Raw genomic sequence first — 21,395 nt, forward strand, 5'->3', positions numbered from 1 at the left:
AGACAAGACATACTGTACCTTAACTGCATTACCATATCTGCACTATGCTACAGGTTTAGAGTTATGAGGAACCTTCCTTTCCATTATGTCAGTTTTAACTTACGTAAAAAGTCTGTATTTTTCTTGTTTGAGGTATGGGTCAAGTGAAAGGACCTAGAAAGACTTGCACAATGCATCTTTAAAAATACTGCAGTGAACCAGCTTGGAAAATGTTTGTGACAACATGAAGCAACAGGACACAAGAAGGGAAGGATGCCACCCAGAGGGACCTAGACATGCTCAGTCAGTGGGCACATGAGAATCTAAGGAGGTTTAACAAGACCAAGTGCAAGGTTTTGCACTTGGATAGAGACAATCCCATATGCGAGTACATACTAGGAGAAGAACTCATAAAGAGCAGCTCTATGAAGAAGGACTTGGGGGTTGTGATGGTCAGAAAGCTGGACGTGAGTCAGCAGTGTGTGCTTGCAGCCCAGAAGACTAATGGAATCCTGAGCTGTGCCAAAGAAGAATGGTCAGTAGAGAGAGGGAGGGGATTGTTCCCCTCTAACGTGCACTTGTGAGATCCCATCTCTGCAGTACTGTGTGTCTCAGATGAGGCCTGGTGCCCTCAGTATAAGAAGGATGTGGAGCTGTTGGAGTGGGTCTGGAGGAGGGCCATGAAGATAATAAAATGGCTGGAGCACCCCTCCTGTGAAAAAAGGTTCAGGGAGTTGGGCTTGTTTAGCTTGGAGTAGAGAAGGCTCTGGGGAGACTTCCTTGTGGCCTTCCAGTACTTGACGGGAGCTTACAAGCAGGAGGGAGACTTTTTACACAGTCTGATAGTCATAGGACAATGGGGAAATGGCTTTCAACTAAAAGAGGGTAGATTTAGGTTAGATGTTAGGAGGAATTTGTTTACTCAGAAGGTGATGAGGTGCTGGCACAAGCTGCCCAGAAAAGTTGTGGATGCCCTATCCCTGAAGGTATTCAAGGCCAGGTTGGATAGGATCCTGGGCATCCTGATCTGATGGTTGGCAGGGGGTTGGAACTCGATGATCTTTAAAATCCCCTCTAACCTAAGCCATTTTGTGATCATAAACCTGGAATAAGCATTTGTCACCAAAATCAAAGCACCATGCCTCTGAACTGGACAGTACTACAAACTAGACAGTCACAGTAAGAGTCCAGGTTTTAGACCATCCATATCTGATGCTGTGACCTGGTCTGTTATTAAATAGGATTTGCATAAACAGCTCTTTCTTCTCCCCCATCCAAACTTCTCTGGCACAATTAGCTAGAATCTGTTCTTTGTGTGGCCAAGTGCACAGCAGTGGTTAGCAGGGATCAGCTGACGGTCAAGACTGTTTGCTCTCCAGTCAATTTGTTGTTCAGTGGAGTACTGGCAACAGAAAAGCACAGAGTTTCTGCTGCATAGGTACATCTCAGTTCTGTGCATCCTGAGATGGAGGGAGAGTGGTGTAAAGGCTGCAGCTTTGTGTGCAGAAATGGTCTCAGCCTGAAATGCTGTTGTTACCTGGGTTTTATTGCTACCAGCCCATAAATCCCTATGGAGACTTCATGGTGGGAGGACCTCATTGGAAAGAACTCTCCCTCAAGTCCAAAGTAAAATCATCAGACTGGGTTCCATATACACCTGGTTTGGCCTGACCAACAGTAGCTCCAGGGAGCTTGCTTTGGCTCTAAGACTACCATTGGCACTGAGCAGAAGCCCAACTTGAATTTGTTTCCGGCGGAAGAAAGGTGACACTGAGCAGAATCAGACCTTTTGTTCCTTTTCCCAATCTTCTTTCAGTTTCTTCTGTCATGTTTGGAAGTCAGGAAGAATTTCGGCTACTCTCCTTCGTAGCTGGTTCCTCCTTTTCTCTCTCTCTCTTTCCTTTTTCATCAGTAATGGGTATTGCCTCCAAGCCTCGAATGCCTCTAGTATGATTCTCCTGTAAGAAATAAGGGACATAAAAAACAGTCTCTAGATGTGTGCTTAGTGTACCAGATAAAAGATAACTCCTATTTGAGGGGAAATTCCCCTGAAATACCTGTGGGATTTGACCTTCCTGCTGCTAGTCAGGACTGTGACACCTTGAACGTGTACACGTATACCATTTCATGAATAAGTCAGTCATCCCAGGGGAAAATAACACATTGCCCTTCTCCATCCCTCTTCTGCAAGAACTTTGCTCTTCCCTCTGACAGGATTAATTAGCTTGTGTGTGCTCAGCACTCTGAAGATCGTTTCTTAAAGAATAAGAATAAACAGGGTCTCTGAAAACAACCTACTCAGAAGCATGAATGGACAGTGCAGGTTTGTTCAGTCCAAATCAACTATGTGGGAACACAGACAGTTGGACTCCATTTCTTATCTGATTTTAAGCACCCAACCAAGGTACCTTGTTCTGGGTTCCCATCTGGTCTATAGGGAGAAACCATTCCTTTTCAGGAACAGCTCACTGCTGAGCTCTGAACAGCTGTTGCTAGTGACTGAAGAAAGAGGTAATAAGGCAAACCATGTGACTGCTCCTAATGCAGGCCATACTGTAGAATGAATCCAGTCTCTTCCTGGGTCTGCCTTTCTCCCTGACTCCTCCGGTTTGCTGGTTTGTTGGGTTAAACCATGCTTTGTTCCAACCCTACTGACTGAGCTTCACTGTATCACATAAGAGGTGTTCCTGGCAGATCCTGTTTGAGGTGTACACAAGCACAGCCCTGTCTGTGACTGTGTATGGCTGACATACTTTCATGCCAGGTAGGTGAGCATGTTTCTGTTTTCTTCTGAACTTTGAAAGTAGTTCTTTCTTTTCTTCCTGTTAAAATGCACAGTTGATGCAGCTGTGGGATGATGAGTGAAATGGGTGCATCCAGCTCCAATTGTGATCAGCTGAACTGTTTGCTGTATTTTTTCCCATCAAACTAGGCTGATTATGGCAGAAACAGAAAGATTCCCTTAAGTACGGTTTCTACTTTATCAACTCTGGATTTGTAAACCAAATCATCCACTGTGGACAAAACAATACAATGTAATTCCTGCACAATCATTGCTTGGTATAGCTGTACTTAAAGATTTTCTGCTTTTTTAGTGGAAGCAGCAGGGCAAGAGCTGCTGATTAGCTTAGAAAGTTTCAGCCACTTAACTGCTTTCGCTGTATTTTCTTCTAGCAGATTTAAAAATCCTGCAAAGGATATGACTAAACTTCCTTTTCTGGCCTGTATTGACTTTTGTTGTTGTTGTTGTTGTTGTTTTGGTTTTTACCATAAATCTCTGCCGACATTGTCTGCTCATATCACAGAAACAGAATACCAGCAGCCCGGAGCCACATCCAGCCTCACTGTGAATGCCTTCAGAGGTGGGGCACCCACAACCTCTCTAAGCAACCTGTTCCAGTGTCACCAGCCTTTGAGTGAAAAACATCCAACCTAAGTCTCCCCTGTCTTAGTTTAAAACCATTCCCTCTTGTCCTATCGCTATCAACCCATGTAAACAGTCATTCTCCCTCCTGTGCATACACTCCCTTCAAGTATTGGAAGGTCACAATGAGAGCTCCCCAAAGCCTTCTCTTCTCCAAGCTAAACGAGCCCAGTTTCCTCAAACTTTTCTCACAGGAGAGGTGTTCCAGCTCTCTGATCATTTTAGTGGCCCTCCTCTGGCCCTGTTCCAAGAGCTCCACGTCTTAATTGTGCTGGAGGCCCCAGGCCTGGATGCAGTACCCCAGATGGGGCCTCACAAGAGATGACTCTCCCTGCTGGCCACTCCATTTTTAATGCAGCCCAGGATATCAGGCTGCAAGTGTGCACTGCTGACTCATGTCCAGCTTCTCGTCCGCCAGGACCCCCAACTCCTTCTCAGCAGGGCTCCTCTCCAGGAGTTCTTCCCCCAGTCTGACTAAATAAAATACCTGTGAGTGCCCTGGCCCAAATGCAGCACCTTGACTTGGCCTTGTTGTACCTCATTAGGTTAACACAGGCCCACTTCTCCAGCCTGTCCAAGTGCCTCTGGGTGGCTTCCCTTCCCTCCAATGGACTGCACAGCTCAGCTTAGTGTTGTCTGTAAACTTGCTAAGAGTGCACTTGATTTCACTGACTGTGTCACTGATGAAGATGTTGAAGAGCATCGGTCCCAAGACTGACCCTTGAGGGACACCACTGGTGACCAGGCTCCACCCAGACAGAGAACTGTTGATCACATCCCTTTGGCTGTGACCAGCAAACCAGTTTCTAATCCATCAAACAGTTCATCCTTTAAATCCATACTCCACCAATTTAGAGAGAAGGATGTGATGAGGGAACGTGTCAAAGGCTTTGCAGAAGTGCGGGTAGATGATGTATATGACATATATAACCCATTTCACATAATCCTGGGGAGTAGATCAGTCCCCCATCAAAAGAAGAGTCTCTAAAGTATTCTATGGAGTAGAATTAAACCTGTGTAGAAAAGAACTACTGGTGAGGGAATGTGCTTACTTGTTACAGTGTTCGCTAGCAATCTTCAGCTTCTCCCTTAAGGTGCTTTTTTCCTCCACCATCAGATCAAACCATGCCCGGAAACACTTCCTCTTGAGGCAGGCTGCATGGAGAGCACTCGCTTTCTCCTCCAGAGTAGAGAGATAATCTTTGTACTGGGGAAGGAAGACACAAGGGGGTAAGAACAGCAGCTTCTTCCCAATCCCCCATCCCAACAGGCACATACAAAGCAGCACTGAACAGTGGCTGTGAAGGGTAACAGGGACAGGAGTTGGATGAAAATCAGCAGGAAGCAGGGGTAGGATGTGTAAAAGTGGACATGAGGAGTGTAGCAGTATCCTACTCTGAAGAGTGGAGAGCTGAAAGAAGGTTTCTGAGGAAGGGAATGGTGGTGCTGGAATAAGGACAGCATATCCCAGCAAAGGCTGGGCTGCAGGTGCATAAAGTGCTGTGATGATGGGAAAGTAAGGCACCAGCAGGCTCCCTTGGTGTTGTTTCTCTAAAGTGGAGTAGGCAAACCTTTAGCCAGTTCCTGAAGCCCCATCTGAGCAATGTATGGGAGAAGAAGTCTTCAGCCTGAGACACCTTCTCCATGAGTCTCTCCTGGGTGTGCCAGAACCAACTCATCAGGCATCTCCTCTGCAGACTCAAGCAATGGTGCCTCTGGGCCACCTGAACGAAGGGAGCAGAAAAGACAGCTGGTTACTTGGACCTGTGTGTGAGTACCTGAAAACCAGATACAACAGTATATTACCCCAGCTCTTGGGGACCCCTAAAATGTAGTTGTCTGGCAGCTGGAATAATTTGCATGGCAAGTTCCCAAAGGTAGGGACTTCTGAGTCTTTCATAGATAAAACCCTTTTGAATCTCATACACAGTTTGACCTGTTGCGAACGGAGCAGAGGCATGGCCTAGCAGTTTAGTCTAACCCAATCCTTAAGGCTGAACAGCAGGACAGACTTTCAGAGCATCTGCTATCCCTCTGTTTCTTCCCAGCTGGACACCTATGTCAATTGAGTTGAGTGTAAGTAGCTCTAGTGACTTAAAATGGAAGCTTGCCTAAATGTTTAGCCCTGGGCTTTGGCTAAATCTTCAGGACACAGCTGAGTGTTATTAGTCTACCACTGATGAGGCATGCCAACTCAGTCACATACAGAAATGTTTTGTTATTGAGATGTATGTATCAAGGTCTCAGAAGCTACTAGTTATTCTGCACTGAAGGTGTGGCAAGGCTAGAACAGGTAACTTTTGGTCACTTGGATTATCAATTGTGGTGTCTTATCTCTAGCAGTGCCCCACACTGTGCCAGCACTGGCTCCTGGGAGAAGGAAACCCCTAGTGATGGGCTGGCATTAACTAAGTAGAATGACTTTGAGATATCTTAGTAACTAGTTTTGCTGTGATCTGTGGTGCAAAAGAACTGATTGGCCCAGATCATATAACTTCAATTTTCTTTTATTTTTCTTGCTTTATTACATTAAACTAACTCCTACTGTGTTACTGGCGTGAAGTGGTGTCAAGTGGCAGTTAATACTGCAAGCAAGTGTAAGCTAACAAACGATGACTTCTCATTAGATTGAAATTCATTCTTTTCTCTGTCCTCTCGGCTCCTGTTTAACCAGCCAGAAATGAAGATGTAACACTTGCGGGTTTCTGATGACTTTTTATGATTACTGTCATATGGGTTCATTTAAATCCCTAAGGTAGGGCAGAGTGTGCAAGAATTTTTGCTTTGTCTTAAAAGCCCATTAAGGTTTCTGCTGCATTCATTCTCTTTCCCTTCCTCCCATGGCACCAGACCTTTCCTTTATCCTTGGCACTTACCATCAGGTTTTCCTTGGCCTGCTCCCTTAGCTTCTTCCATGGCACCATTCCTAGTTTTCTCAGTAGGACCTTCTCATAGTGATTTCTGCCCTTTTTCCGGAGCTGCTGCTCTTTCTCCAGCCTTCTCTGCTTCTCCAGCTCTTTCTACAATATGAAGAGCAGTAGTTTTAATCCAGTCTGGATGAAAGGAACATTAAAGTTCTCGTGTTGGAGCTGGAGGTCCTGACAGGAAATAAGGGTCTGCATCTTCTGTAGCAGTGCAAACCAGACATGAACCAGTAGAAGAAAGCAAGGTCTATTGAAAATCCTCACAGAAGATAGTGGTGTATCTAGACATTTCCTTGGGCCATATGTGAACACAGGGCCTGCCCTCAGCACTGCAGCCTGGTATTACAGTAATACTCCGTATATTCTGTGGCTGCCAGCAGCACTGACATAACAACCTCCCTCTGTTGGGCCCTCATCAGTGTGAAGAGGGGTGCTTTGGTGAGCTCAAAGGGTAGCTTTCTATGTTTATAAAGCTAGACTGAAAACCTGTACAAAACAGACTGTTTTTTTTATCCATGGAACCTATCACTTAATCGAGCTTAAACACAGAGAATAGGGAAGATATGTGGGTATTACATAACTGTGCAGTACTACTTTTGGTTGAGACTAAAAGGTCAAACATTCTAAAACAGAACAAGTAGAACAGCATTTATAGATTGGATTCCTGTGGGATTTCAAGTGTGGTGCTATTTGGATTACTAGGGCAGCTCATTTGTAAGTAACAAGATTGATGTGGGGTTATTCCTAGGCTGCTGGATATTGCTAGCTCCAAGGAGAGGATGCTTCTCATTCTCTGCATGGAAGGTTGCCCTTGATACATCTGTCAGGCATGCTTACTTCTAAATTGTGTGTTTGTGACTGGTATTATTGTGTATACTGGAGGAGCTTACAATTGGAAGGAGCAGCCTAAGAATAGTCCAAACACACCCCCACTTTGGGGGTAATGTGGCCATAGCTCAACACTGACTGTTCACCTCGTGGGACCTCCAATCTGGCTGCTGAGACTGGGACAGTAATATGTACCTCATGCATTTGGCCAACAGCCCTTCTAAAGTTGCTAGAAACGGGGGAGGCAGTGAGTTGATACATTCGGTGCTGTGGAATGCTGCTGTACTGACAAAGGCCTTTAGTTCACACCAATGGCTGCTGACAATGAGTGCAAGTGAGTAATGGCTCTTCTTCCCTATCCTTACTGAAGATGGGGAAACAGATGTGTTTGATCACCAGCTTCTGCTGTCTTTTCTCCTCTCGTCTTTTTTCTTGCTGAGCTTCCTTTTCCTCAGCCTCCTTCCTCTGACGTGCTTCCTCTTCAGCCTTCCGCTGGGCCTTGGAACATATAAAATAGATAAAACTTAGTTCAGTGCATGTGACCTTTTTGGAGAATACAGGCCTCTAAACTTTCCCTAGATAGGCAGTATTCTTCTAGTAGTGACTAGCATCTGAAACTCCAGAAAGAAGCGGACTTCATCACATTCTAGACATATGACGCATGCTGGACAAAGAACTCTGTGGAAGAGAGAGGAAGGAGGGATTGTTCTTTTTACTACCTGTATGTGGCCATCTTTCTTTGCCCTAGGTTATAGTATTTGCTCATTCTTCCACTTGAATCTTTAAACCACACCCCAGGTTACGTAGCAATATCCTGATCACAGGAATCCATGCCAAACAAATGTTCTGCTCTGAATTTCTGCTTCTGTTTCACAAAACATCATTACAGGTACTCAAAACATTTTTCCTCCCGAGCACTGAAGACTGAAGAAGCTGTTTTGCTTCAGCACTGGTTGTACTTGGCACAATGTCCTCTTAATATTCACCTATGACCCTTGTCAATCTCAACCTGCTTTCATTCCACAAAGCTCTTGCTCTTGGCATATACATCAAAAGTCTAAAACTCATACCACCGTGCATGATTATGGTGACTGTGCTTCCTCTAATCTCTGTGATCACAACAGCAGTAGCTGAGGAAACCTAATCTAAAGCATGCCTGCCTGCCCTATGGTTAAAGCGTTATCTAAGGTTTGCTTAAGTTTCATAGTATGCATGTGCATCCTTCTTGCTTGGAGAAGAAACACTGGTTGTTTTAGGACCCTGGTTCTTAGCTATCTGTTCCTAATGCAAATTAGTATTAATCCTCTCAGTAACACATTTAATTAATGCCTTGAAGCTAAGAAGGCTCCTCTGTTAGATTAGTATCGTGAAATTTCTGTATTAACTATGCAAATGTCGTCAATATCTCTCCTTTTCAACAGAGATTTGCTAGAAACTGAGGTGCAGGATTTTTACTAGGTCAGACTCTTCCCATCCTTGGCAAGGACAGTTATGGTCATAAGGTAAGTGTGAAAAAGGTGCTGGAGAGTAGCAAGGGAGACTGCTTCTAGAATTGCAGCTGCATCAACACAAATTGATACGTGATATGAAAAGGTTAGTGGGTTCCCTGAACACAAGTGTAGCTGGAACTTTTTTTTTTTTAAATGTATGCTGGACATCTGCTTTCTGACAAGCTGTTAAACTCAATTTAGATACTAAAGGGCTTTTTCTTGGTCCCTGGGTTTTGAGGTTACAACAGCATTCCTTGTCTCTGGAATAGTATGAAAGTCTTTCATTTTTCCACTGTCCGTACCAGTTTTTCCTCTTCTCTTTGTTGTTTAGCTTCTTCTAATTTTCTCCTCCGTTCTGCCCTCTGAATTGCTCTCTCCTCCATTGCTACAGAAATGGAAACAAGAGGACAAATGAGCTACAGGGTAATGGTACAAGTTTGGTGAACACAAAAGATGACCTCTGTGCTGCCAGGTCCCCTCTTTACCTGGCAATGTCAGCACTAAGTAACTTGTTTTCATCCACCCCTAACAGCTGGCAGTGTTATGAAAAAGGAACCCACAAATCTGTGTAAGACTCAAGACTGCCCCAGTTAGATTCACTCCACTCTCTTTGGTTGACAGTCACAGCTATGAGACTGGATTATGAAAGGAGCTGTGTCTGTAGGTTTCATCCCAATATTCCCCGACTGGGTGCCAAAGATCAGGGCACCTATTTGGCAGCAATGATAACAAAGTCTCCAGGAAACTCCACTTGCTTATTTCAAGAGTGACTTCATTATAGAAAGCATCTCTGCCATGGTGACACACAAGTACTGAGTCCTATTAGTGAGAAACTACTGCTTAATTCTTCTTTTGGGAGATAAGTTGCAGTGCAGCAGCACTGCTGGTTATCAGTGGTGTTGGTCTGACAAGGGGTCACAGAACATGCAGTGGAGCTTAGAACCTGTGCTCACTTCCCCTGCAGTCACAAACAAAGCATAGGCTGGAGCAGTCCATAATTGTTTGGATGACAACCAGTTACTTCAAGTTTATTTCCTATCAGCTGCCACAGGTTTCTCTGCCAAGGGAAAGTAATCTAGTGATAACTTTGCCCCCAACTACTTAGAAATCTCTAAATAAAAGCATTTGAGTGCCCTGGAAATACTCTTACTGTGCTTAAGCCATAATGAGCTCAAAGAAATCAGAGTGATGGCTTGCACTAAGAAGCATGGGAACTGAACAAGATCAGTTGTAATGAAAGGTATCTATTAGAGCCTAGCCATCATAGCCAAAATTGCACTGGAGAATCTGAAGACTCAAAATGTCACATACCAGACAGCTTTTCCTGTAGATTGTGACCCTTCCTAGTTTAATATAGAAAAACCTAAGTTAAGGACATAGCAGAACCTGATCTCAATATACCGTATGAAAGGCTGTGCTGCATGTTTAATGTGTGCATGCTGTTCCAGTATGGCCAGAGACGGGGAGATAACTCACAGAAGACAAGCATCTGACACTGCTTCTCCAGCCTACTGTTGACTCTCAAAATCTTAGGTAGGTACTTAATTTCCCTGGAAGTTCTTAATACTTTTGTCAAAGTTGAATTAAAATGCACAGTTAGCTTAAGTGTGACTGGAATGTGCAACGAAAGGAATGATAGCAAAATAACTTGTAGAGCTTCTCTCAAGTGATTGTTTCTAGTCTGACGAGACTCAAGTGTTAGCAGTAGCAGCTGCTATGGCATACTGAGCGAGGGCTTGCAGTAGCCTAGGTTCTACAGATGCCTGACTTAGCCATGAAAACAGCTCACTCCCTCCTAGTCCTACTCAGGCTGGAAAACAGCGTTGAGTTTTACTTGCATACTGTTCTCAACCAGCAAGGCTGAGCTAAAGAAACGTTAAGTTTCATATGAGTTTTTGAAGAAAGTAGCCTAGAAGGGTCTCTGCTGCCTGGAATAATACCTTTCACTATGGGATGAGCTGAGGTTGGCTGGCTCGAGGGCCTCTTGCCTTGTGTTGCTGCCTTTCTTTTCTCTGACTCACGAGAAACAGGTAGACTGTGAAAAGAGTAAAGAAATTAATCAGTGAATATGATCAAATGTTGCCTCAAGCCTACCACCTATGACTGAGAAACAGCCTTGTAGTTTCTATTCTCCATGGTGCTGCATTTTCATTGTGGGTCCCTGATATAGCTTTCCTCTACCCAAAATGTGATTAAGGATGCATTCTTACAAAAGAGATAAGTACCCAGAGCTGCTGCACGTTCTGAAATACTGAGTATGACAATCTCTCTCCTAACTAAATGAATCCATGCTGCTACTATGTGTAACACTACAGTGTTGCTATTTTTAAGCAGACCTTGTATAGATCATATGCTGTCAAGCAATTGCAAAAACAGAGCATGGAAAACTGTGGCCAGACTGATACTGCTTGAGGCTGTCACTGCTAAGAGGAACAGCAGATAGCACTAATATGATGGAAACATTCCTGTCAATTTTGTTTCTACTTGAGTAGGAACAAGACATGATGACTAATTGAGCCCGCTTTATCTAGGACCTATACCTCAAAGGGGTTGTATTCTTGCATCTGGATGGTTTTTCGCTCTTCAGTTTTTTCTCCCTGGTTTGTGAAGCAGAGGCAAGTGCCTGGGTTGCATCTGTGTCTTGCACTGCCTCTTCTTTTGCTCTGCTCAGCCTCCTATCTTCTTCTTTCTCAAGCTGCTGCTTCTGATCCTCAGTCAGATGTTGCTGGAAGGTGTGACTTTGCTCAAAACAGCTACCGTAAGTGGGAGCTGTCTTTGGGCTGGGTGCTTGGAACTGGTGGGGGAGACCAGCTATTTGATTCCTGTACATAGCCTGGTCCTGGGCACTCAGGGCTGCATGTTTTAGGATGATCTGCCAGGTAAACTCGGGTTTTCTGTAGGAATGAGACATGTGAGCTGCATCTCCGCAAGAGTGGTCTCTGGTCTGGTCAGGTTCTTCCTGTATGAGACATGTTTTGGTCAGCTGGGGGAGAAAAAGAAAACCAACAGGAAGGAAGATTTGGCATTAATTAAAAGCAAGCTTTCTTCTGCCTGTGATACACAGTAAGTATTTCTTTAAGGAAAATCTAGCAAGATTCCTTAGAAGTAGAACAATCTCAGCTATGCAATCTTTATCTAGTTCCTAGCCAGGGAAGAGGGACCTGGTTATGCACAAAATAGGAATATGTTTGGGAAAAACTATTTTAAGAAGCTGCATGCCATTTCTCTGGGAGGAGGAAATCCTAAGCAGGCAAGAGCTCTGGCAAGAATATATCTTTATTTTGTTAGGGACCGTAGCATGGGACAACTTATTTCTCAAGCATTAGTTCACCTCTCAATTACCACGCTCCCTTTTGGACCCCGCTGTCCCTTTCCAGTACTCAGATTAAGACAGAACAGTTGTTGAAAGGCTGATCTACTTGACAGCTCCCTTTCAGGTGGGAGAATAGTCTACAAAGGGCAGCTTCATCTTGTCTCTTCTCCAGATTTGATCAAACATTACTGTGAAACTGGTGAATGGTTGGGAATCAGGCTGTCCCTCCTCTGGCACCTGCTTTTATTCAGAAGAGGCATGAAATACCAGACTTGCTTACTGATTTCTTGGGCAAACTCCAAATTTGATCCCATCCTTCCAGCACAACCTTTGTACGAGCATCTGAAGGAAAGTACTGACCTACTCTGATAACATAAACACAATAGAAAATCAAATTCCACTGACATTCAAGCAGATGAAAAGCTTGACTTGTAAAATGCGTGAATGTGTCAGCTTTCATACTGGGTCCTGCTCTATAGGTTTTACAGGCAGAAAGGAACGGCATGCTGTGACCCAACAAAAGAGAAATTGAAGGAAGCAACCTCTGATTCTCCCACCTCCTTGAGATGTGCATTATCCTTAAAGACCCACTGACAGCTTTTTTTTCCCCACGCTTCTGAAAAACTAGAGTGCTGTACTGACATGACAAAAATCTCTCGTCATGCAGTCATGTGTTATTCTTTTTCAGCTTAAGCAGGCATTAAAGATGTAACTAATCTCTCAGCAGTGATCTGGGGGTGGGACTGCAACTCACAGTACATGAAGGGCTGTTCTCTAGCAGCATAAGCAATTAGTTATTTTTAAAACTCTCCACTGTCCTTCACAGTTGCCTCTGCTTCCCTCCTGAACAGTTGTAGGCAGTTATTAGGAAGTCACTGTAGACAAGAAGCCTTCCTTGGAAACAGCATGCTTTCTATTTCAGATTGCACAGAAGTACTTTGTGTGTGTACTGGAATGACAGTAGACAAAATAACACAGAAGTCTTTACCTCATCTTGCAGCAAAACTTGACGCTGGTTTACTTTTGCTGTCTCAGGCTTGCTAAACTCCAGCGCTCTGTTCAGATCACCCTTCCCCAGTGACACTGCCTCCAGCAGCTGTGCCATCTTCCTCTTTGTCTCCTCCCTCTTGAGCTGCAGCTCTCTCTTTTCTGCCTCTGCTTTACTCCAGCGCTGCCATGCCAGAAAGCAGCAGCGCAAAAGCCGCTGCTGGTTATGCTCTGCTGACAGCTGGCTTTTCCTGAATGAGAAAGCACTTGTGTTATGACAGGAGTGAGGCATCTGCCAAAGCCTGCCTGAAACAACTGCATCGAACCCAGCAGACCAGGCCATGGCATCAGGCTCCTGAGTCTTTCTGTTGTTTAAACCTAAGGGCTCTCCAAAGCTTGTGCTGTTTCTCCAAGGAGGAATGTGAATGCGGAGGTGATGCCTGCTACTTTGAAGTAAACCTCCATCCTTAGCATTCTGCATTTTCCTGTCATCCTTGGGCAGTAGAATAGGTGCTAAAGAGGTATTCTGTTTTCTTGCAAGTTGCAGAGAGGGGGAAGCACCAGTGCCTTGCCACACAGCCTCTCAGAACCTCTGCAACAACAGAATTTTTCCCTGCTGACAGGGAATTCATCCAACAGCCTCCTTAATGAAAGGTACTGGGCAAAATGATTTTCACTGTAATACCACTCAAGTAGGAGATAAGCCATATTTATTCCTGATTAATATAGTTTTAATATTAGCTGGGGCTCAGAGCCAGCCAGAGTGAGATTTCCAGGAAAGATACCTAGAGAGAGTGAGTGGCAGACTTGATGAAAAGTGCTAAAGCTCTATTTTCTCTGCTTTCCTTTGCATCTGTGCCACAGGGCCTCTAGCAGACTGCAGGCAATGTAGCAGTTTTCTCAACAAGCTACTGTCTTCCTCCTGTTGCCTGACTGGCAAGCCTATTTCACAGCCCACTGATCATCACACGGAGTACTTGCAGTAAGAGGAATTTCAGTGTAGGGTCACTACCTGTTTTGATCTCGCAGATGAACTTCCAGTTGCTGTGTCTCCTGCTCTACTTTCTGGGCCCATGTATAGTTTCTCCAGGCTCGCAGGGCCTTCTGTTGGCATTTCCAGTCAGCAAGGTGTCTGGCTTTCCCCATTTTAATTCTGTGCTCCAGAATGAGTTTGAACCAAGCAGAGAAGTGGTGCTGCATACACTGCATGGGAGAGTTTCAAAAAATCAATGAGCAAGATATTGACCAACACAAATGCCAATCCTTTCCATCATTCCCCTTATCGGACTTTGCTTTTGAGATTCTTTTTAGAATTCCCACTTCCTACAAATACCTTGGGGGCAGTAATAAATAATGCAGAACAAATGTAGTCTAATGCAAAAAGTGGACTAGAAATATCAAGGGGCTTGATGCTTTTGAGTGAAATGCACTCAGTAAAGGAATAGAATGAGTAAGGAATATAGAAATTATTTCTAGAGACAAGAAAGAACTGTTTAAAAATTTAGAAAACGCCTAAGATTCTACAGGCAAGGGTGCATCTGAGGATGGTTAGCAACTAGACCATGGAGATATATATATATATATTTTTTTTCCAAACTTAGAAAGAATTGAGATACTTCCTAGTGTGGATTTATAACATGAACTAAGCTCATGTTTGTTCCAGTAGGAAGCCAAACCATTCCTCTACTGTGTAATTAGACTCGCTGCCTCTGGGGGTCATTTACATTGTACAGAACAGCAATTTGCTATCTAATCTCCCCATAATTCTAGCACTGCCACTGCAGACACTACTCATTTTGATCCTCCAAGTGGGTCAAGTCACAGGACTCAGCTGTTCCACTTTTGTGATAATGCCTTGTATTAATTGCATTCTTCTCAGTCGCTGAAATCTCCAAATGGAGACTTACAAAAAGGACAAAATGTCAATGCATTAGCTATTTCTTTCCGCTATAAGAAAATAATCAGTATCACTATTGCTTAGCTCAGTTAAACAGTGGCTTTTCACATTATGCCAGCTCTAAATTGTTCTGCAGTTTCGTTTAGGCTTATCTTCACAACTTCAACTGTGCTGGAAAGAGGCTGTGTACTGCTAAACAGTAGCCAAGCTTGAAGCTGGTGCATGAGTAGATGAAGTAAGCTGGGGGATAATCACTAAAAGCTATGGGATTCTTTGACAGCGGAGGGGGGAGGGAACAGATAAGTAGATATTAAATGTTACTGCTCTCTTAATTAAAAATGTTTCATGATGGATGGCATTCACACCTGAACATGGGGAGGTTTATTTCCTTTGCTGAGACTATCCACATGAGATTATTCAGTACAAAAATATCTCTTTAACTGCAAGGATGCGATACAAGTAGGTATTTAACCCACAGCTGGCTGCAGTATCAGAAATGAGCGGGTGCATCCCTCTTCCTTCTTTATAAACTCTCAGGATGATGTCGTTAAGAAGCTGTTGCAATACTGCAGAATATCCTGCTGCATCCAGTGGGAGTGGATCCTTGAAGAAGCCACTACTGTGGATACAATGGCATGTCCTGGGGACACAGCTGAAGTCAGCCCAAACCCTCAAGAGCTCTCTTTCCTATCCCTGTTCCTACAGGAGGATTTTCAAGGCAATCTTTAAAGTACCTTCTCCATACACACAGTAGGGTCTTCTCACACTTTTTTGCACCAATTCTCCCCCTCCTTTTACTTCTTTCCTGCAACCGTTCTGGATGTGACATCTTTTCCACAGTTTTAAGCAAAATCTCCCTCTTAAGAGGCAGACATAATGGGTATGGGGGATCAAGATTTCTTGCTCCTAGTCTTACTTCTTGCCCTGATTTTCTAATTAACTGATATCACAAGCAGAACTTGGAAAAAGTAAAACAGATTTGATAACCAGGAGTTCTTATTTCAGTTTTGTGAACAATAGCTGAAGGCAGGTAGTTCAGAGTCTTATATAAAAGGATGGTGTTGCTTACTCTCTGTTTATTGGTGTGAATTCTGCTCAGCAGCTCCTGAACCCTCCTCTGTTTCTCATTTCCTTGCTCTTCTTTCTTCAGGTCCGTGGATGGTGACACATTATTAGATATCTCCTGCACTGACAGTTCCTGGCTTTTTTCTTCTCTTTTCTGTCCCCTATAAAGTGAGCAAACATTAAGATCTCATACAATGAAGAAAATGCTGAAGTACAGGTCTCATTGCCAATCTGAAGGGAATGACCAATAGCAGTTAAAAAGATGCTGATTATTTAACTCAGTCTTCTTAGAGAACAGCCTCAGTCAAGGATTGAGATCTCAAAAATCATGCAGTCTGGAGCATTTCCAAAATAAAACATGAAGAAGACACTAAAAAGATCTCAAAAAAGGAACTGTATGAGAAGAATTAGGATCTTAGGGCTGCCTGAGTAAATAAATGGCACCTCTACAGGTCACATCTCTGCGGCAATACAAGCTCAGCAAAAGCCAGAACATCTCTCTGCAGAATTCTTAGCCAAAAACATATTTTATACTCACATAGAAGAGGTCTATTAAGTGATAGGCTTTCAACATAGACTGTTCTAGGTAGGCCAGCATTTCATTCATTTTCTTCAGTATACTGGCTTTCACGCTGTATCAAACACTAACAAGGCTGGATGTGGCCATGGAGTTGATGGAGAAAAACAAGCAGTGCTGCAAACACACTCCTGCTCTGTGCTACCTAATGGTGATGGCTGGAGGGAGTCTAACAACATCTTCAGCCCATCTTCTCACTAAGGATAAATTGTGCTGCTGAAGTAACAGAGGGATAAAAAGGTGTGGGAAGTGTTTGGAGACACGAGTAATAGAAAATATTTCTTCTGGAACCACTGTTTCTCTCACATTTACCAAAATAAGCTAAGAGTTGTGCTTCCTGTGCCCCCCTCTCCCTCTTACGTTCTCCATGCTTCTGCCATGGTTTGCCTCTTCTCAGCCATTTCCTTTCGTAGCTTAACCATTTCCCTCCGGATCTCCTCCTCCTCCTTTTTTGCCTTCAGAGCCTTCCTTCTGTCCTCCTCCTGTATTTGAAGCTTAGCCTCAGACAGAATGGCTTTCCTCAGAGACTTTTCTTGTCTCTGAAGCTCTAATGCCTTCTGACGCCTCAGTCGATTTTCTTTCACCTGGGAAGGAGGATATTGGCAGAAGTCAAAACAGGTGCCAAAGCCTCAAGAATTTGAGGTTCAGTGCAAATGAACATGGTGGGAAATGTGCAACCCCATCTGTAGCCTGCAATGATTGAATTGGTTCCATTTTCACACCACCAAAAAGCCTTGTTCAAGAGAGTAGGGTTAAACCTGAACAGGTGAAACAGTGAAAGTTCACCTGAACGGTGAAAGCTGACCGTGCATGCTACTGAGAATGGCTAACATGCAAGCTGAAGGGCAGTAACTTTTCAGCTAATTTCTGGAAGAGTATCATAGCATATGTGCCTCCAATTCAGGGATTTCTGCGGTCCGGGAGGGACGACCTGACATGTATCATTAAGCATTTACTCTAATCCTGTAATCCTCAGTCTTATTCCTCGTAAATGCGCTGCCTTGCAAGCACACCTGCTTGTGTCTGAGCTCCATGGTCATTCGTGGATCTGCAGGTTTTTGTTTCCCCTTGATGTCGTCAAGTCTAAGGTCTTCCATTATCCCACAGTTCACTGCTTCACTCTGCAAAAGGTGCTGTAGGTATTCTTGGACAGAAGAACTTTCCAATTCACTTTCCAGATATCTGTACAAGTCTGAAATGAGGAATTCAGATTATCTCAAGCTAGTCTGAAATGAATCAATCCCTGTATCAGATTACAAAGCTTAATGTAATTAAAGGGATCAGTTTTCCAAAGTGTGAATGCACTTCTGATGAAAGCAACACACTGCCTGCACTTCATGTATCCCCAAAGAGGATTCATCTAGTGCATTCCACTGAACGCACTAGAGCAGTAACAACATTTAGTCCATTTCTTACTGCCTTGCCTCCAAGCATCTTAGATTGCTGTATAAATCTGATATACCTCGAACATACCCACAAACAACAGAAATACAATTTCTTTTTCAAAGGGAGACATCACAAGCTTATAAGGTACATTTGTGCAGCCTTACACCCAGCTGCTTTAAGAGCTGGGAGAGAAAAATCTTCATAAACCTATAATGTGACTTGCACCTGCCAGTCTGAAAGCCATGATGCCCATCTCCCCTCCCCAGTACATCCTCTACAGATGAGCCAAGAGCTGTTTTGCTGTGCTCTCACCATCAAACTGCTCATATTTCAGAAGGGTTGCAGGACTTTCCAGGACAGAGCCAACTTCTGCTTCTCCATCACTTGTCAGATGCAGTTGCAGTTTGGACTTTGTCCAGTTTCTGAGCAGCTCTCGGGCTATCACAAAGGAAGAGATTGATTGCTTTAAAAATATATGGTTAAGTGGAAACTAGCAGAACTCTTTCTCTGGGACAGTTATATCACGTGCTGGGAAAACATTCCAAAATGATTGGAAGCTGATATACAACAGAAAATACAATAGGGCATTCTGTTCTCATATTCTTGATCTATAAAAGAATTGGATGAGAAGGTGGAAAATTTTTTCCCTGTCACATAGTGAATTCTTTTGTGTCTCACTTTTTCCTACAAGACTCTTCGGACATCTAGATCAGCCCACTGATCATAATACCACTTATCAAGGAGATGGAACGCTCACAAAGTAATTTATAATTCAGATAGCTTTACAGTGTATCACCACTGCACTTTCAGGCACTTAAGATTACTTTCCATGTGTAAATCCAGTGTTGTCATATGTTACATACAAAAAGATTCACTGTTGGGACAAATGTTTGCTCCAAGTGTATGGGTCAGCCTCGGCAAATACCATAGCTCCAGTAACACCTGGCAAGTCTAGATTAAAAATGTGTCTTGTGGCAAGCTTCAGCAGGGACTGTCTTAACTCAGAAGACTGCAACTTAACTACAGGGAACGTGTTCTCACTGCATCTGTGGTTGGGCTGCTCTTGAAGCAGAACACAGTAAACCATAGGGCATCAGGAGCAGCTGCAGAAGTGGAACCATCCACATGGTGAGGATGGGCAAAGAGCCATTGCAGTGCAAGTCACACCTGTAACAGGAGTATAACAGGAAGAAGCAGATGCTCTAAATCTCTAGTTCTAACTCAAAATGATGATATTCCAAGCAAATCCTTCTCTCTCAAAGGCAATGCAACTTTTTAAAACTTTCTTAAAAATGGCCCTTCTTTTTTTAAGAAAAAATGAATCCCATATTTATTATTCTTCAAATCACTTTTGTTTTCTCTTATAGTCTGTCATTCCAGCTCAAGAAAGAATATCTGATATGAGAATGAAGAGAAAAAAAAAACGCTTATCACTCAGAGAAGTTATTTTTTTGACTGGGAAATATAAGCTTCTCATAACCAAAGTAAATGAGCTCAGCAGTTTGCTTATCTGTACCTTTCTTTGCAAAATGAGATGTACGTAGATAATACTGCTAATTACTCTAGTAACAGATTCTAGATAAACAGCTTTCAGTTGTGCTTGGAACAGTACTGAGGGATTGGAAGCTGTTTAAAAAATAAAAAACCTAGCAAAACTAGCACAGAAAGACAAACAAAAACCATAAGGAAACAGGAGGAAAGCAAGTAACTTTTTAACTTCTCCACCAACCGCAGAGACAGCTCATTCTGTGCCACTGTGCTACACAATGCACTCAGGGCACTGTAAGCAAATATGTGTGCTGTGTTTTTAGTTGAACCTCCAATGCTTACAAGCAAAAAAGCAGATTTGTTTTGAATTGGATGACGTTGAGAGACTTATCTTTCTTTCTGTAAGGCTCAGTATTGAGTCTTAAAATAATGGTGAGCTCCATTTTTAAAATTCCCTTCCCTACCAGCTCTTTACACTGCAGATATATTTCCACCATTTATGGGAAATCATTTCATCATGTACCACAGTTTTAATTTTAAATGTCAGTAAGTACTTGATGCTGCAGACATTGCAAGGAATGTTTAGTTAGTTCATTAGTAAGCAAAGTGTTGCATGAGAATTAGAACAAGCCCACACAGTTATTCATAGGTGTGTAAGTTACACAGGGCCAATCCATTTTCACATTTGGCCTGCTGTCAGAAATATGCCAGCTCATTTCATCCAGTTTCCTGCGGGCCAGTAACTTGTATTCGACCAGATCTTCAAAGGCAGTATTCATCCCTGTCTGGACTGGAAAATTCGAGGAGACAAGCAGTTCATCACTCTTCTAAGTATGCTAATTAAGTACTGAACTACCTTGAACTCTACCAAACGATTCTTTTATGCCTTTCTTCCTCAGATGGAAGGCTCTGATCTTTACTGTCAACTGTTTCTCTTGGTCTACAGCTTTGTGACGGCCTGTCCACACCAGCCCCCAGTGCTGGATCGAGGGGTTCGTCATCATCATCATACGGCTCACCTTCCTTACAGGCCTCGTCGTGCTCTTGCAGCTGCTCCACAGTTTCCAGCCTCATTGCAGTATCACGAAGCCCTTGTGGGTACCTCGGCTTTTGAAGGGAAAAAGCTTCAGAGACAGCACAGTCAGAGGCTCGCTCCATTCTCTTTAAATTAAAGAAAGGCAAACATTTCTAAGGATTGATGTGTATTCATCAGGAGAGAACAAGCATCAGTGGGACTCTCAGACAATACAGTATGGCTGTTAAAAGAAACGGATTCCTTTTGAAAGACATTTCTCCAGCAGCTCTTGCTCGACTGGAGAGATTTCACTTAGGAATGATTAAGCAATAAGCGCTCACTTGGCAATTACTGCCAATCTCAGCGATGGGAGGACGCGTTGGGGGAATGCAAACAGCCAGCCCCTGGGGGAGGGAGGGGGGCAAAACAACCAGAGATTAAACATCGGTCACAACCAGGCTGGCCGGGAAGAGTTTGCAGACTCCTCTGCGTGGACATAGCTGTAGCAGATGGGCTGCAGGGAAAGTATCACTTCTACCCCGCTGATAGGTGAGCTCCCAGCCGAGTTCCTTCACCTTCATCCAGTACTCCACGCTGCCAGGGTCAAACCTGTCCTGGAAGCGAGACAAACCACATCTCAAAGACATAAAATCCAAAGCGCTCATCGCGCTCCCTGACCCTCCCCGTCCGTCAGAGCCGTCGGAGCGGCCCCTCGGCGCTATGGCGCCCCCTGGCGGCAACCGCCCCCACCGGCCGCCGCCGAGCCCGGCCGGGGCGAGCGGGAGCGCCGTGGGCCGCCCGGCAGCGGCGACACCCGCCGCCCGTTACCTGCGGGCCGCTCGGGGCGGCCAAGCGCAGCCAGCGGAACGGCCGCGACGTCCGCCCCGCCGTGCGGCAGCCCACGGCGCTCCGAGGCGCCGCCATGACGACGCGGCGCCCTCCCGCCGTCGCTCGGCGATGGCGTAGCAGGAGGCGATTGGAGAGCGCGGGGGAAGCGGCGGGGCCGCCGTCTTCCTTCCTCC

General features: G+C 44.2%; 1 protein-coding gene across 1 annotated transcript; it reads right to left on the bottom strand.

The window, feature by feature from the left end:
• Positions 1-770: 770 nt before the first annotated feature.
• CCDC191 (coiled-coil domain containing 191) lies at positions 771-21,309 on the bottom strand. Its single transcript, XM_065742073.1, has 17 exons — positions 21,202-21,309; positions 20,949-20,987; positions 20,378-20,519; positions 18,183-18,308; positions 17,498-17,676; positions 16,845-17,068; positions 15,912-16,068; positions 13,958-14,148; positions 12,947-13,196; positions 11,186-11,628; positions 10,586-10,680; positions 8,948-9,030; positions 7,552-7,653; positions 6,280-6,423; positions 4,975-5,127; positions 4,456-4,610; positions 771-1,937 (listed from the first exon to the last, which is right to left on the bottom strand). The coding sequence occupies exons 1-17, from the start codon at positions 21,295-21,297 to the stop codon at positions 1,805-1,807; spliced, it is 2,712 nt and encodes a 903-aa protein (XP_065598145.1). The 5' UTR covers positions 21,298-21,309; the 3' UTR covers positions 771-1,804.
• Positions 21,310-21,395: the final 86 nt, after the last annotated feature.

The sequence above is a fragment of the Cyrtonyx montezumae genome, unplaced genomic scaffold, assembly GCF_038088225.1.
Source record: "Cyrtonyx montezumae isolate F1298 unplaced genomic scaffold, pur_monq_1.0 scaffold_3, whole genome shotgun sequence".
NCBI classification, from domain to species: domain Eukaryota; kingdom Metazoa; phylum Chordata; class Aves; order Galliformes; family Odontophoridae; genus Cyrtonyx; species Cyrtonyx montezumae.